This window comes from Pelodiscus sinensis, chromosome 14 (assembly GCF_052426305.1).
Source record: "Pelodiscus sinensis isolate ZL-2025 chromosome 14, ASM5242630v1, whole genome shotgun sequence".
NCBI lineage: Eukaryota > Metazoa > Chordata > Testudines > Trionychidae > Pelodiscus > Pelodiscus sinensis.
In genome coordinates, this window is record NC_143065.1 from 25,238,058 (window position 1) to 25,256,403 (window position 18,346).

Sequence of the window (18,346 nt, forward strand, 5' to 3'; positions counted from 1 at the left end):
CTTTTTTTCTGACATTTGGCCCTGTGTACATGGGCCAGTTGTCAGAAAAGCCTCTTTCGGAAGAAAAACAGAAAAAGTGCAAACCACAATTTGCGTATCTTTTTCTGATAGAACTTTGTCGTCTAAATACAGCCTCAGTCTCTCAAGCCCACCTGACCTCCTGGGTCTAAAAGCCCAAGCCACAATGTCCGTACTTTTAATTTTAGCACATTAACTCACGTCCTGCTTTCACAAGCCTATCTATCCACCCTGGAAGGCTGGCATCCAGTTGCAGCAAAGACATGCTATTTGAGTTTTCACAGATTCTGCTTAGTACTAAAATATATAAAGTAGGATCTGCTTTTTTTGAATTTTCTAAATTGTATTAATAATAAATACATAAATAATAATGATGGAAATATATATGAAATGTTAAGAAATAAATGAGAAAGCAAAACAACCAAATGTTTTATATTTCAGCCCCTGAAAGTGGAACATCAATTGAACAATATAAAAATGTCATAAGCTTCCTGGTTAAGTGAAAATACTACTTGTCAAATTATGGAATTATGCAACAAGATTTAAAAATGTTGTGGGACACTTGGAGTTGGTGGTTTTTCCAGGAAATATTGTAAATTCACTCCAAGTTCAAGACAGTGTTCTACTCTTAAAGGAGTACAACAAACATCACACTTCTGTATAATATATTCAAATATTTGCTTGACAAATTGAACCATGGCTTTAAAGACCATAGTTAAAAAGACATGTCAAGACTGTTAGGCTCATGTTTAGGCTCAATCTTTGTTCATTACTCTATCTCTTTACTTAAAAATCTTTGTATGTTTAATTTTAAAAAACAGCCACCAATCATTGCAGCAATGAGCTATTTAAAAAGCTATCAAAACTGTACAGGTCCTGGATTTAAATTACAGCATGTGTACACAGTAGGGCAAAAGTTGAATTAAGATACACAACTTCAGCTACATCAATTGAGTAACTGAAGTCAAAATAGCTTAATTCGGCTTTTTGCACTGTTTACACAGCAGGAAGTTGAAGAAAGAACACTCTTCCTTCAACTTCCCTTACTCCTCATGAAATAATGGCTTGCTGTGTTGATGCACATTTTGTTATTTCAAAATAATGTCAGTTATTCTGTGTAGATGTGCTGTGTAGATGTGCCTTTACTGTTAAAAATGAAGGATTCCTGTAAGAGGAAATATATTCACCAGAAGTCACCATATCATTTGGCTCTCCACTATCATGCTCCTGTAAAATTGTGAAATAGGAATTTCTTTTCAATGAGTCCTTTTGTTAGCTATTACTGGCTGATCAGTGATCCTAAAATAATTTTTGTAATACATAAAGCCCTTTTTAAAATATATAATAATCACAGTTCTTTGTTTAAGTTATTCTTATTCTTATTCTTTTCTAAATCTAAAATATTCACAATAATTAAAAAAAAATACTGGGACTGACTAAAAAGCCCCCAACAGTTTATAATAATTTATAGATTTCATATATATGCTTGCAAACTACTGTTCATTTGAAAAAGGGCTGCAAGTTAAGCTACCGAGAAAAGACAAAAGTAAGACCAACATAGATTTCTAACATTTCAGGGTTTTTCCTAGCTTGCCAAATAACTAGAGTTGCCACACACAAAAAGAATTTAACCCTATACACTGGCTAATGCTTGTCTGAGTGCTTGAGGGTATTTAGAGTTCAAGTGCTTGGAAGAAATAACTGTTAATTATTTATATTGTGGATTGAATCTCTGACACAATCACTATAGTGATTTCTCAAAACCAAGCAAACAGCTAATAATGCAAAACTTATATTAAATACAAATTATTGTCACTTTCCATGACTAATTCAGAAATGTCATCCTCCTTTTCATTATTTTTTAAATTAAGTCAGTCAACAATCCACTATAAATTGCAAACATAACAATGAAAGGAAAGTCACATGTCACATTGGTAAGTCAGGTTAGTCTGTCAGGGTATGTCTACACAGCAAAGTTATTTCTAAATAACAGCCATTATTTCGAAATAACTTTACCAGCATCTACACAGCCAAACCACTATTTGAAATTAAATCAAAATAGTGAAGGGCTTATTTCGAAATTGGTAAACCTCATTCCATGAGGAATAGCGTCAATTTCAAAATTGCTATTTCAAAATAATCTCTGTGTAGATGCTTATTTTGAAATAGGGGGCCTCCAACCCTTCCCAGGATGCTCTGGTGGCCACTCTGGGCACAACCAAGAAAACTCCTCTCTCTTCCCCCTTCCCTGGAGCCCTTAAAGGGGTACAGTCTGGCCACAGTGCCTGTGCCAGCTCCAAGCCTGCCAGCCCAGAGCCAGCAGTCCCTGCACCTGACCCAGTGGCCCCAGCATAAGTCAGGCAGCCAGTGCCAGCCAGCCCTACACTGCTCCCCAGAAGCCTGCCAGGGGCTGGAAAAGGCGGGCGCCTGCCTGGTCCAGTGTGGAGATCAGGGACCTAATTCAGGTTTGGGAGGATGCCTCCAACATCCATGATTTTCGCACTAAATGGAGGAATGCAACAATCTACAGGCGGATGGCTGCCAGCCTGGCCACCAAAGACCACATGCAAACCCAGGAGCTGGTTCACATGAAAATAACGGAGCTGCGGCAAGCATATGCCAGGGCCACAGTGGGCAGCTCCCAACCAGGGGCAGACCCAGACCCAGACTCCTGCCCCTATTTTGATGCTGTGGACCACATCCTGGGGGGCAGGATGGTCAGTGCCCCCCAGGTGGTCATCGGCCCTGGGTAGAGCTTGCTGCCTCCTGCTGCTCCAGCCCCCACTGCCTCCCCAGCTACCGCTCCTTCTCCCACTCCTTTTCCTCCTCCCACTTCTTCCTTCCCACCCTCAGCACACCCCCAGCGATGCCGAGGCCCCCATACCCACAGTGCTGGGAGACAGTTGGGCCTGCAAGACCCCCAACCCTGGAGCCCTGAGCTTCTCCTCCCCCTTACTCCCCTTGCCTCCCCCTGCCAGCTCCCTCCTCCCAGGTTCTCCCCTCCCCTCTCCCACCTTCTTTCCCCAGTCTCACCTCAGTTTCATTGCCCCTCTCCCCCCAGTTTTGTTCAATAAAGAGGCTTTGTTGTAATGAACACGTGTCTTTTATTGTACAGCAGGAAGGGGGGTTAGGGAGGGGTAAGTGGAAGGATGTGAGGGAGGAATGAGGCACAAGTCCCCAGTGGGGCATACCAGGGAGACTGTTACTGCCTGCAGAACATGCTGCCAGGCTTGCAGCAACACGTCCAAGAGAAGCACCAGAGTGCCCAGGGGTGGCTCCGGCTCCATGCTGCAGAGTGCTGTGGTGTCCTGAGTGAGGGCAACCAGAGCACGCAGAGAAAAAAATGCTTTGTTGTCCCTCAGCGAGGTAGGAAAGTAAGCAGGGAAACCTTAGAACTGGCTGTCTGGGGCAGGTCCCTTTAAGCACAGGTCTCAGATAGCCTCAAGCAGCAGCCACACAAGGTAACTCCTGGCCTGATGCCCTGCCAGAACCAGTTCCGGCCGGCCTTGAATGCAATTCAGCATCCTATCAGTGTGGACACGCTATTTTGAAATAGCAAAATGCTATTTCGAAATGCATTTTGTGTCTAGACGCATTATTTCGAAATAAGCTATTTTGAAATAACGCTGTAGTGTAGACATACTCTTAAAAATAAACTTACGTTTTAAAAGCACAAAGGAAACCACAACTTTCCTTCATGAAATCAGAACTAAGCCACCCAACCTGAATTTTTACAATTCTTGAAAGCGTTATTTTAATCATTTTCACATCAGTTATGTTCAGAATGAAAAATACTTTTAACATCTGTGAACATGGACTTTGAAAAAAGGAACTATATCATATTATAATATATTGTACAGATTATACAATATACTACTTTAAAGCACAATTAGGAGAAAATGGGCTAAAAATTGTGATCAATGATCCATTAGGGAAAAAAGGACAAATAAATTAACCAATTTAATCATGATGATCTAAAAAAATCCATTAGCTGTGTAGTAGTTGACACGCTACATCAAAAGAGGTTGCTACAGTGATTTGTATTTATCATCAATATATTCTTTTGGAAACACTGAACTGAGAAGGCTACAGTCTGTAGGGCAGATGGGAAATAATTCACTGCATATGCGTAGAGGAGGAGGAGTCTGAGAGTTATAACATATATATATGCATACAAAGAACACATTCTTTTTTGAGGATATTAAGCACTCTACCACCTATAAAAGTCAAAACACTCCTGTGCACTCTGAATGCCCCAGTGGATGGCAGTGCACAGAAGCCAATCAGTGCTGAGTGACAGGGTTAATGTTTCACTTTTCACAAGAGTCCACGGGGTTCCATGAGATGTTACTTATAATAGGCTCATGTTTTTAGATGAAATCCATGTGCACAACGTAAGTAGATCAGCTCTTCCTCAGGTGATACTGACATGGCTTGTATTATAAAACAACAAGTATTCGAACTGCCAGTAACAGACAAAGAAACTACTTCCTTGAATCTAATTAAATGAAAGAGTCAGGTTGGGTTTTTAACCTCCTCTGTCAAAGATTTCCAGCTCAACTGTGTAGACCCAGGAAGTTCAAATAAGACCTTAGTACTTCTCTGAATCAAAAAACATAAAAGCTTTGGGGATTTCCCCAACATTAGTGAAAACTATCAATGCACTTGCATGGGAATATACTGTGCAAAGTTTGATACTGAATATGAATTATACTCACAGCATACTGAAATTTTTCATTATGTTCAGGATCGTTGGCTTTCACCCTTCGCTCCTCCTCTGAAAAAAGAAAAAAAATAGCTTAGGAAATCAAATAGAGCTAAGAACAAATGTGTAAGAGACCAGTACATAAGTAACACTTCAATGACATTTAGAATCACCAATACAGAAAAAATAAAATTAAATCCCAATATAGTTCAATTTTTTTAAAGCTAATTTTCAGATACTTCAGATAATTCATTATTAGAGAGAGGTTTTTTTGTTTGTTTGTTTGTTTTCTATTTCCAGGAATTCCTGTTTCAAATTTAAACCTCCAGATTTGTTCCTGGCCTGCAGTACTACATATCTGGGCTTGTTTAGTTTGGAAAAAAGAAGATTAAGGGGGGACATGATAGCGGTTTTCAAATATCTAAAAGGGTGTCACAAGGAGGAAGGAGAAAATTTGTTCCTCTTGGTTTCTGAGGACAGGACAAGGAGTAATGGGCTTAAAGTGCAGCAGGAGAGGTTTAGATTGGACATTAGGAAAAAATTCCTAACTGTCAGGGTGGTCAAATATTGGAATAGATTGCCAAGGGAGGTGGTGGAATTTCCCTCTCTGGAGATATTTAAGAACAGGTTAGATAGACATCTGTCAGGGATGGTGTAGACGGAGCTTGGTCCTGCCTTGAGGGCGGGGGGCTGGACTCGATGACCTCTTGAGGTCCCTTCCAGTCCTACTATTCTATGATTCTATGATATCAAAATGTGCAACCAACTAATTTTAATCTCACAAAATCCGATTCACTTCTCACTGAGAAAGTGACAGTGCATTCTGCAGTCGTGCAAAAGAATGTACTTAATTTAATATGCCACATTGGTATTCTCATACTTGACTAAAAAGACAAAATGGACGGTTGAGATTATGGGCTAAACTATGGCTCTTCCTTAGAAGAGCTCCCAGAACAGGAACACAGGAAGCCCCTCTCCCAGCACAGGAGGCAACCATCAAGTGACTTCCTGATTATCTGACTGCAAGGGGCAGAAAGTAATATTAAAAACACACACCAGAAAGGCTTATGTCTAACTAACCTAGGAACATCACCAATGCAATACAGGTAGTCCCCGGGTTACGTACAAGATAGGGACTGTAGGTTTGTTCTTAAGTTGAATCTGTATGTAAGTCGGAACTGGCGTCAGCTGCTGCTGAAACTGATCAGTTTCAACCGCGGCTGAATCTGCACGCCAGTTCTGACTTACATACGGATTCAACTTAAGAAACCCAGGCGTCCCCAAGTCAGCTCCTGCTGAAACTGATCAGCAGCTGATTCCAGGAAGCCCGGGGAAGAGCAACTCTGCCTCGGGCTTCCTGTAGTCAGCCCCTGGTCAGTTTCAGCAGCAGCTGACTTGGGGACGCCTGGGGCAGAGCAGCTGGGGTGCTGCTGGGTTGCTCCAGTAGCGCTGCTCCTCGGCGCTACTGGAGCAACCCAGCAGCACCCCAGCTGCTCTGCCTCAGGCGTCCTGATTCAGCCGCTGCTGAAACTGACCAGCAGCGGCTGAATCAGGACGCCTGGGGCAGAGCAACTGGGGTGCTGCTGGGTTGGTCCGGAGCGGCGCTGCGGGACCAACCCGGCAGCCCCCAGCTGCTCTACCCCAGGGGTAGGCAAGAAAAGCCTGGTCTGCTGGACGGGGGCACTAGCTGCACACCCCCCCCCCCCCAGCAGACCAGGGAGACGGGGGTGGCGGGACCACCCAAGTCCTCCACGGCTTTGCTCCGTCTCCCTGGTCTGCTGACCTGGGAGACGTGGAGCAAAGCCGCAGAGCACGCAGGCAGCGGGACAGTCCAGGCGCGCCGCGGCTGTCCCACTGCTGGTGTGCTCCGAGGCTTTGCTCCCCATCTCCCTGGTCTGCTGGTCAGACCAGGGAGACGGGGAGCAAATCCGCGAAGCACGCCCACAGCGGGACAGCCCAAGCGCGCCTGGGCTGTCCCGCTGCGGGCGTGCTCTGTGGCTTTGCTCCCCGTCTCCCTGGTCTGCAGGGAGATGGGGAGCAAAGCCTTGGAGCATGCCCGCAGCGGGACAGCCCAGGCGCGCCGCGGCTGTCCCACTGCGGGCGTGCTCCGCGGCTTTGCTCCCCATCTCCCTGGTCTGCTGGTCAGACCAGGGAGACGGGAAGCAAAGCCGCGGAGCATGCCCGCAGGGGGACAGCTCAAGCGCGCCCGGGCTGTCCCGCTGCGGGCGTGCTCCAAGGCTTTGCTCCCCGTCTCCCTGCAGACCAGGGAGACGGGGAGCAGCTTTTCTCGCCCCGGAGGACAGGGGCGGCGGACCGCGGCGCATCTGGGCGTCCCGCCACTCCCGTCTTCCGGGGCGAGAAAAGCCCCGTTCGTAACTGTGGATCCGACATATGTCAGATCCACGTAACTCGGGGACTGCCTGTACTTCCTTGAGCACTAGCTATGGATAGCAGAGCAGAGAGGGAGAAGTCGGGGAGTGAGGGGGAGGCAGGAAAAAATGTGTAGGGAGAGATTTTAGGGAGTATATTTTATTTTAAGAGGTTTAACAAGTTCACGCTGAGCATGTTTCCTGCTGCATTAGGAGACATTATGACAAGTTGTACTCTATGCACGGTCAAATTTGATTCTTAAAATAAACTAAATTTTACCAGATTAATTTTATAATAACATACTAACACACTGTATAGCTTATTCAAATGATAATAGATAACATATATAATAATTTACATGTAAGCAACTCATTTTACTCCTGTTAGAATAAGTTGAGGATAAAATACCTACTATCTGGAGTTCAAAAAGTTAATGGTTTTATCCCAGTGTATTTCCACTGAAAACTCTAGGAAATGGAAGTTTGTGTAATTATTATATTTTCCATCTATAGTAGAACCCTCAGTCCAACAGCTGAATAAACTAATATTCACTAGATTTGATACTATATGTTAGGTAATTATGATGTGGTTCCTGATAATGTCTACTTTTATTATTTGAATTTGTAGTACAGGTTGGACCTCCCTGGTCCAGCATCCTCGGGACCTGACTGGTCCCAGATGAGGGATTTTGTTGGTCCAGAAGAAGTCATTTCTGGCCCCCCGTCACTGGTCCCCTCCAGCCCTGACCCGACCGCCTGCCTCCCAGCCAGCTGCCTGCCTTGCTGGCTCCTGCTGTCCTGTCAGCCCCTGCTTCTCTGTCAGGCAGCCCCACCACCTCTGCACACCTGGCTTCTGCTGCCGCGCTAGATAGCCCAGTCGCCGCTATGTGCTGGCCTCCTTTGCCACACTGGGCAGTCCAACTGCCTCTGCATGCCAGACTCCTGCTGCAGCACCCAGTTCCTGCTCCCACACCAGGCAGCCCTGGTGCCTCTGCGCACCAGGCTCCCGCTGCCCTCCCAGGAAGCCCCACTGCCAGCCATCGAGCTCTCACTGCCCTACCATCCTACAGGGCTCCCAGGGGCTAGCTCTCCACTGGAATTCTCTGGTCCTGGAACATCCATGGTCTGAAATGTTGCCAGAACAGAGCCCCAGTTTAGAGAGTTTCAGTCTGTACTGGCACTCCCATGGTTCATTAGGAGGGTTGAAAACTTTAGAACCACCACACAGACCTCTGCTACTTGATCTAATGGCATAACCTATAGTAGTCATACGCTGTCATCTTCTATGTGGGCCAACACTAGTCAGCAGTGAGGCACACAAACTGTGTTCCTGGGTTTCACAGATATTTGAAGACAGCAGAACAATGATGAGACACAGGAATCTTAGGTTTAACCCCAAGTCTGGAGAAGAGTGTGCTCTAGTTGGCAGAGATTCTTCTGACCATTCTCAGTGGGGAGGGCATTGGGAGTACAGGAGAGACAAGATCCCTGGCCTCTATTCTCATGCCAAGTACCTCCTTAGCCTGGAGCAGTTGAGTCAGCAATAACAGAGAAAGTCCAACTTTACCCCTCTTTCCCTGAGCAGGAGCATGCTCAGTCACTTTGTGGAACTTATGCATGCTTAATCCAGCCAGAGATTGAAGCTGTGAGGGGATGGAGCATGCTCAGTTGCTCCGGTAGGATGGCATTGCCATAGACCAGTGGTCACCAACCAGTAGCTTGGGATCTACTGGTAGATCTTGGAGCCCCTGATAGGTTATCCTGACTGGTTTGGCCAAGAAGCTATCAAGTGCCTTTACTTCAATTGCTCCTCCCCCCACAGTTGTGCAACTCCTGCTCTTTGCCTTAGAGCTTCCCCCATCCTCAGGAGCCTCCCACTTGTGTGCAGAGCAGGAAAAGGAGAGAAGGGGCACAGATGTCAGGGTGCCCCCTCTCCCACCTTGTATTCTGTCTCCACAGAACGGGAGGGGGGGCACAACAGGGCTTGGGATAGAGGGAGTTTGCTCACTGCTTTTGGGATTGGTGCAGGGCCAGCACAGGGGTAAGCCTGCCTTAGCCCCATTGCACCACCATCCAGAAGCCACCTGAGGTAAGCAGTGTCCAGCTGGAGCCAGCTCTGAACTCCTGATCCATTCATAAACCCCCTCCTACACCCCAAGCCCCTGCCCTAGCCCTGAGCCCCCTAGACCTAAACTCCCCTACAGAGCCTGTATCCTGAACCCCCTCCTGCACCAAAACCCCCTGCCTCAGCTCAAAGCCCCTCTCACATTCCAAATCCCTTAGCCCAAGACCAGAGACTGTGCCCTAACCCTCTACCCCGCCTCGTGAAAGGGAGAGAGGATGGAAGAAAGGAGGATGGTGTGAGCAGGGGCAGGGCCTCAGAGAAGGGGAGGGACGGAGGCGGGGCAAGGGTATTTGGGTTGAGGTAGATCTGGATTGCACTTAAATTCAAAAAATGATCTTGTGCTTAAAAAGGTTGGAGACCACTGCCACAGGCTCAAGCACATGCAATGAGATGGAATCTTCAGAGATTTAAGATGTTAAAATTAAAGAAGTTTCTACTAATCACATGCAAAATAAAAAAACCTTATAGCGTAGGCAACCTTGGACACATTTTTAACAGCAATGACAAAAGGCACATCACTGACACAAATACCATCCCATGCTAAATTTCAAGTCTCAGCTTCAAAACATTTCAAAGAAAAGACTACTAGAATTTAACATGGGAAAAACAATTACCTCTTTCTTAACCACTTCCTTGTTAAGAGCTGAACAATTTTGACTAAAAATTTCAAAACAAAATGTGGCCTGAATCAAACACCAAACATGGAAAATGTCAGCCCAAACAGTTAAAGTTTGGCAAAGTTAGAGGCAATTGAAAACAGGCTTTACAATAGGACGTGTCAGGCAATAGGCAGCACTACCAGCCCTACCTATAATCTGAAGAGTTACAGTTCATTATATTAGGCTAGTTACACATCTCACTGTAACAGGATGATATTGTGATGCTGGCAGAAGCAAGTGCCAGCTCATGCCAAAATGTATGTCTCAACTGAACACTAACAAATACATAGCTGGAATCAATCTGACTCCTCTCTATGTTAATATTGTTAAAACAGGTATTAGAATTATGAGAATGTGCTTAATGTTTAGACTTTATTGAATGCTTGTGAATTATTGAATGCATTAATCTCATGCATAACATCAGTGTCCCATACTACAAGGTAATATTTGAGCAGTTGTATTGTAAGCCTCTGTGACGATCAGAGAGGAGACACACATTAATCAGTGTGAAGTACTAATCTGTAACAGAAGAAGTTATGTCATTCCAACTAGGAAAGATTCAGTGACACTGGATGGGCTATTGTGTGATGTTAAAGAGGACAAAAGACTTTGTTGTTCTGCCCTACCCCCAATGAAGATGAGTCATACAAGTTAATTCTTTGCAGCCCAGAGCACGTAGCAGAAGGGGAATTAGAGAGCCCAAACAACAAGAAGTAGGTACAGTAGAGTCCGGATTATACGACCTTCGCTTATCCGACCCTCTGGTTTATCCGACATAGCCATTCGACATGCTATTTACGCGTCCATGCATCACATACCGCCATGGCCGTAGCTTCGTTTGTTCCTCTGCACCAGTGATTTATGTTTGTGCTGTGATTGTGTTTCATTTTTCCAATTGCTGATTGCCTTACTGTAATATAATTTAATTGTTTGAATAACATTGCATGTGAAAAGAGAAAAAAGTGGTTCTTTCCATTGAACAAAAACTTGAAGCATTAAAGAGAATAGACAAAGGCGAGTCCATGTTAAAAATTGCATCTGAACTCAGTGTGGGGCGAGTTACAATTGGTGACTGGAAGAGGAAAAGAAGTGAGTTAGAAAAGTGGTGCTCTGATCAACCCTCAAGTGCAGGACTGAAAGACAGAAAAACAATGAAAAATGTGAATATGAAAAAGTGAGTGAAGCTTTGTTCTTATGGTTCACACAGAAAAGTGATAAGGGCATGCCTATCACAGGCCCGATTCTGCAAGAGAAAACTCTGAGTTTCCAAAAGGAACTTAATGAAGGGGAACCTGATTTCACAGCTAGTGTACGCTGGCTTGATCGCTGGAAAAAAAGATACGGGTTAAGGCAGCTCAGTATATGTGACGAAAAATTATCGGCAAATCAGGAAGGGATTCTGAAATTTAAAACAAATTTTCATTGTCTCATCAAAAATGAAGGATTATCAGGTGAGCAGATATGTAAGTGTGATGAGACAGGCTTAAACTCTAAAATGCTGACTTCAAAAACTCTAGCTTCCCAGGCTGAAGCTTCAGCTCCTGGGTATAAACAAAGTAAAGAAAGAGTGATGATTCTAGCCTGTAGTAACACTACTGGTATCCACAAACTAATACTCACATTTATTGGAAAGGCAAAAAACCCATGAGCTTTCAAAAACATAGCACCTACTACTCTATCAGTATCGTACAAGAATCAGAGGAATGCGTGGATGGATTCAGCAATTTTCCAAGGCTGGTTTTTCAATGAATTTCTTCCTTCAGTAGAACAATTTTTGAATTTGCTAAACCTACCAAGGAAAGCAATCCTTGTCATTGATAATGCACCATCTAATCCTAGGATGAACTGATCAGTGGGGACATTAGAGTGATTTTTCTTCCTCCTAATATCACCTCGTTGTGTCAGCCTATGGACTATGGTGTGCTTGAAGCGTTAAAGAAAAAATATCATCGTAAGCTTTTAACAACGCTCATTGAGGTGATAGACGATGGAAATGGTATGCTAGATAAGCTAAGGACAGTGAACATAAAAGATGTTATTTATTGGATTGCACAATCATGGGAAGAGATTGAACCGCAAACTCTGGCAAGATCATGGAGAAAGTTACTTTCGGAAGACAAAAACACACAAGAAATGGTGCAAGAAATTGTGTTCAATCTCTTCCCATGATTGTTACAACAAATTCCAGGGTGTGAGAAGGTGAATGATGATGATATACAGGAATGGATGGAGAAAGACGAGCAACAAGAACTGACTGACCACGACATAACAACTCTGGTGAATCAGGATGACAATGACAATGAAGATGATGAAGATGAAGATACAAATGACAATGACAAAAAAGAGAGAATTAGTCATAGCGAAGGGGTCAAGGCTCTCGAAGCGGCATTGGCTTACGTTGAACAACAAGCGGAGGCAACTGCTAGTGATGTTATGTTATTGAAACACTGGCGCGACCTCATCGCAAGGAAGAGAAACAAAGCTGGGAAACAAACTTCAATCACTAATTTTTTTAAACAATAACTTTAACGTTTGCCATACTGCATAGAAAATGTTCTGTACTCTATGATGTTACTTGTTCTGTGGAATAATAAGTAATAAATCTGATTTCATACCAGTTTCCATTTTATCCGACATTTTCGGTAATCCGACCACCCCTCAGTCCCGCACGGTCGGATTATCGGGACTCTACTGTATCTCTATGCTGTTAGAAATCTGGTTTCTAGGCATATGCAATATATCTTCAGTTGCTTAGGCTGGGTTAGCCCTAAAGTATATGTATAGAGCTTGCTTATTATAGATGCTCCTATTACCTTTTGAAAATTAAGACTGTAACTGATTTATGTATATATGTTTACCGGCTTCAACCTTGTAAATAACTCTCTAATTTCCTTTTCCTATTTAATACATCTTTATATATTTCATTATAGACCTGGCTATAAGCATTGCCTTTGATGTGAAATCTAAGATGCAATTGACCTGAGGTCTTTTGGGACTGAGAATATCCTGAATATTGTAATGATTCTTGGTGTAAGGGACCATTTATCACAAAGGCAGACTCATCTGGCTGATGAGACAGATAAGTACTCTCAAGGCAGCTGTCTGTATCTCCATGTTAGAGCTGTTATAGTGTCTGATGAGTTTCTACTTAATAACTGGTTGGTGAAATCTGAGTACATATATATAGAACTCTCAGTCCATTTGGCATTTGTGCCCTGCTCCCTAACAGCCTGCTCGGAGACTACCAGTATCATTGCAGGTATGATACATTTTTTAAAAACAATAAAGTTTCTCGTATTGGACAGATGCTTCTTTTTACTCACATTAATCTGACTCAAATGATTTCACTTCCCACAGGATGCCCACAACAGCCAATTAACTTCGGGTTACAACAGGTTTATCATTAACAAAGTGCTTCTAGTGCAACACATTTCTTTAATCAACATAGACACTTCAAAAAACTTGAAGCAAAGAATTCATTTAGCTATTTCGCAATGACTTTATCATCTTTGAGTGCTCCTTTAGCATCTCGATCATCCAAGGGCCCCACTGATTGTTTAGCAGGTCTCCTGCTTCTGATATACTTAAAAACATTTTACTATTACTTTTTGACTTTTTGGCTAGCTGTTCTTCAAACTCCTTTTTGACTTTTTTATTATATTTTTTACACTTAATTTGACAAGGTTTATGCTTCTTTCTATTTTCCTCACTAGGAATTGACTTCCACCTTTTGCAAGATGTCTTTTTATCTCTCATTGCTTCTTTACTTGGTTTTTAAGCCATGGTGGCACTTCCTGGTTCTCTGTGTTTTTTTAATTTGGAGTATACATTTAAGTTGAGTCTCTATTATAGTGTCTTTTAAAAGTTTCCATGCAGCTCACAGGGATTTTACTTTTCTCACTATACCTTTTAATTTCTGTTTAACTAACCTCCTAATTTTCGTGTAGTTCCCCTTTCTAAAATTAAATGCCACAGTGCTGGGCTGCTGACGTGTTTTTCCCACCACAGGGATGTTAAATTTTATTATATTATGGTTACTATTTCCAAGTGATCCAGATATATTTACCTCATGGACCAGATCCTGTCTAAATCAAGAATTGCCTCTCCCCTTGTGAGTTCCAGAAGTAGCTGCTCCAAGAAAAAATCATTTAAGGTATCAAGAAATTGTATCTCTGCATCCTGCCCTGAGGTGACGTGTAAGCAGTTAATATGGGGATAATTGAAATCCCCCACTATTATAGCCTCTCTAATCTCCCTTAGTATTTCATAGTCATTATCACAGTCCTGATCAGGTGGTCGATAATATATCCCTACTGCTACATTCTTATAATTGGAGCATGAAATTACTATCCATAGAGATTCTATGCAACATTTTAGCTCATTTACCTTTTATGATAAGCACATTTTGTGAATTAATAAATGCCATACAGCAAAATAAGTGCACTAAGATTAGGCAATACATTCAAGAAACAGGAAAAGCACAGGTTACACTGAATCGTTTATTTTCTGTTAAAAACTAATTTCAGAGTTCCAGCTGATGTGGATAGGTGGTATCTGCTCCAGAGTAGAAGTGAGAAAGCTAAACTAAGTTTCATTTTCTATTCCTCACTTTTCAGATGCATGTCAGAGCTAGAAAGCATGAACAGAAACTTAAAAGAAATGAAAACTTGAGCAATGCAAACCAGATAACTGTGAGCTCATATTGTCATACAGAGTCACATAGTTGTCAGACAGAGACCAAGAAAGATAATTTTTATCAAACTGATACATCCTTACAGATGTTCCCCACAACATCAGCAAAGAACAATTCCCAACTGTCATAATGAGACCTTAGAAGAATAAGCTTAAATGATAGTCACCTATTGAAATATCTTGATGCCCATCTCCATCACCATTCATTACAGCACTTAGATATGCTACCATGTGCTTGGCAGCCAATGTTTGCAGATTAATGTGGCTTAAGAGCCTATGTTCTTCTCAGTAAACTTTGAGCATTGCAACATTTCCAGAAACAGCTATCGTTGAAACCAAAGTCCCACTTCCCCTGCAGTACGACACTGATAAGCTCAACAGTCACAGCCGAGGTATGAAAAACGGAAGGTGTGAATTGTCCCAAGAGCAGCAAAAATTATTGACAGTTAATAAATTAATATAAGCTATAACAGTTCAGCTTGAAAATAGAAGTGAAAGAAGTGAAAAAAACAGGATAACTGAAGGTTAGCATTCATAGGAACTTTTAATTACAAACCAAGTTGTGAGGGAGGATAAAGGAAAAAATGTCTTTGATATTTATAATAGAATTATAGAACTATAAGGTTACAAGTGACTAGCCAGCCTCCTTTTAAAAATTTCCAGTAAAGGAACTCTCACGATCTCCCATGGCAGGTTCCATTGTCCTACTGTTCTTGCAATTAGGAAGTTTTTCCTGAGATTTAATCTTAGCTCTACACTAGGGCTTTATTTCGCAATAACACACACACACCGGTAGAAGGTAGAGTGTTTGCACTACCAAGCCCATTATTTTGAAATAAGGGGCTGCTTATTTCAAAATCTGTACTCCTGCTTTTCTCAGGGAATGATGCTAATTTCAAAATAATTATTTAGAAATAGCACTAGGGTGGATGCTCCAGTGCCGCTTTTTTGAAATAACTACTCCCCAGAATAATTCAAACCAATTATTTGCCAGTGCATCCTGGGTCTCTAACTTGAGGTAGAGTATCCACGTTAACGGAGCCTGCCTCAGACTAATTTTGAGGCTTTCTATTTCAATTTTGTAAAATCAGGAGTTAATAAGTTGAATTTAATTATTTTGAAATAAAGCCCTAGTGTAGACATGGCCTGAATGTGCTATGCTGTAATTTGAACCCATTGCCTTGTTTCCTGCCCTCTGTGTCAAGAGCGTACAACTTTCCACCATTTCTTTTATGACAGCTTTTCAAGCATTTGAAGACAGCTATCATATCCCCCCCTTAATTTCCTCTTTTCCACACTAAACATACCCAATTTCTTTAGCTTTTGCTCATATGGCTTGCAGTCCATCCTTTTGATCATCTTTGTCACTTGCCCTCTGGATCCTTTCCCATTTCTTTATATCCTTTCTATGTATTGGTGACCAAAACTGGATACAATACTCCAGCTATGGCCTATACAGTGCTGAACAGGGTGGTACTATCATCTCCCGTTATATGCATGATGTGCCTCTGTTAATGCAACCCAAAAGTGAATTTGCTTTTTTGCAACAGCATTGCATTGCTGACTCATGTTGAAGTTGTGATCAATTACAACTCCCAGATCCTTCTCAGAAATGCTGCTGCCAAGCTAATTATTCCCCATTCTGTATTTGTGCATTTGGTTTTTCTTCCCTAAGTGTAGCACCTGACTTTTTTTTCTGAATTTTATTTTATTGTCTATAGCCCCCCTGTTCTCCAATTTATCAAGATCCTTTTGAATTTTAGCTGTATTCTCCAAAGCATTTGCAACTCCTCCTGCTTTGTCTTATGTGCAAATGTGATCAGTATGCTCTCTATTCCTACAACTAGACCATTAATAAAGACATTCAATAATACTGGATGCAGAACAGACCCCTGTGGAACCCTATTCCGAGACTTCCTTCCAATTTCACATCATTTCATTAACAGTTACTCATTTTTTGCTGTTGTTTAACCAATTATGTATCCGTTTAAAGATAGTCTCACCAAGCCCAAATTCCTCCAGCTAACTTATCAGAATGACATGTAGGACTGTGTCAAAAGCCTTACTAAAGACCAGGTATACTATGTCCATTGCATTTCCCCTATCCACCAAACCAATTATCCTGCCAAAGAAGTAAATCAAGCTGGTTTGGCATTTGTTCTTAGTAAATCCTTGCTGGCTGCTTGTGATCACCCCTGTGCATGTTCTTGTTTTAACTGCCATGCAGGAGTTCTTTTAGCTGTGTGAATCATCAGGAATACTGCAAAGGCAGCACATTCAACCCCAGGAGAAATGGGAGGGAAGGTTATTAGATCATTCAACAAATTATTGTTCTGATCAATCAAGGAACTCTATTGGCAAACTCCAAAGATAGTGCCTGAAATTTGTCTTTAGCCAACACATGAGACATGCACAAAATCAGTCAGATCAGAGCTATTCTAGTATTTCAGATTCCAAACAAAAGCTACAGAAACCCTCAAGCCTAAATAAATCAGGAGATTACTCACCCCTGCAGGAGCAGAAATATTCCTACTCTTAGCCCAAAGAAAGGACCCAGGTTAATGCCTCCCCATGAAACTAGCTTCATAAAACTTCTCAAAGAGTCTCACATGCTTTGAACTTAATTGCTTCCTGTGAGGTGTGCATAACTTCCATTATCATTATAATATGAACAATACCCTGAGAATAAAATAGGCACCACAGAAAAGCAACACAGTATAGACTCAATCATAGATTGGTTCACATTTGAATTAAGCTTGGGAATGTACCAGTTTAGCTAGCAGAATTTTAAGAGATCTACACTTGAGTACAAGACTGCTATACCAAATTATTTATTTTCACTGTGTGCCTGGTTCTTCAAGGAGCTCAGGCAACTCCTGGATGGAGCGAAGCACTTTTTACTGACTTTGAGAATTGAAGTTGATTCTGCATCTTCTACAATGAGGCCCATAGCTTTCAGTCAGATTGCAATTGTCTCAGAGAGCAGCTACTGCTTCTGTAAAAAGCAGTAGCTCACTGTTATCTTGTAACAGAAATACTTACTAATAAAGCTTATTAAAGGTAACTGGAATTATTAAAATACTTCATGTTCCTTTAAAATAATTCATGTTCCCTGGAATTGCACATTCACAAAGAAATAATTCGAATTATACTCTGACACTCAGATAATCATTTTTAATATAAAAAGATACCTTTAATTGAAAAAAATTGTCTAATTTATTTGCACTTAAAGATAAGACTTATTGGGGGGTTTAATAATGAAGAATCTTTAATCAAATATACTTGTAAGCAATTACATTTTAAAAAGGAAGATTTAATTAATGAAAATAAAATAAAAATAAAGCCCGCACATTTGTAAAACAAAATTCTACCTACACATTCCACTTTTATTCTCAATTGAATAAGATCTCAATGGAAGAGCGTCTGAAACATAATTGGTTTAAAGACAGAAACTTCTCAATTCAGATCCCATTAGGCTTAAAATGTTCATTATATGAAGGATCATTATAACAAAACATGTCAAACTGATTTGTAACAGGCAGGATTTCCATGTAATTGAAAGGAAAGATTACCCATAATACCAACAGTGTGATTCCATGGTACAATGATATTTATATCTCATCATATACTTGAACATTCTCTCTTTTAACCGGTGAATTGCTTTATAAAAGGAAGCAGCTTGTCCTGAATGCAACTATCCATGGGATATTTGTTTTCCTTACAGCTACACATGTCTATAATAATATAATATCTTATACACACACAAAACAGATCACTT

At 41.8% G+C, this 18,346-nt stretch overlaps 1 protein-coding gene across 1 annotated transcript in view; it reads right to left on the reverse strand.

Annotated features, from left to right (window-relative positions):
• ATP8B4 (ATPase phospholipid transporting 8B4 (putative)) overlaps positions 1–14,914 on the reverse strand; it is a 177,144-nt gene extending 162,230 nt beyond the window's left edge. Inside the window, exons 1-2 of the mRNA XM_014579493.4 lie at positions 14,736–14,914; positions 4,737–4,795 (exon numbers count right to left, since the gene is read on the reverse strand). Coding sequence (XP_014434979.4) covers positions 4,737–4,795; positions 14,736–14,799 — 123 coding nt within the window. The 5' untranslated portion in view covers positions 14,800–14,914. The remainder of the gene's footprint in view (positions 1–4,736; positions 4,796–14,735) is intronic.
• Positions 14,915–18,346: the final 3,432 nt, after the last annotated feature.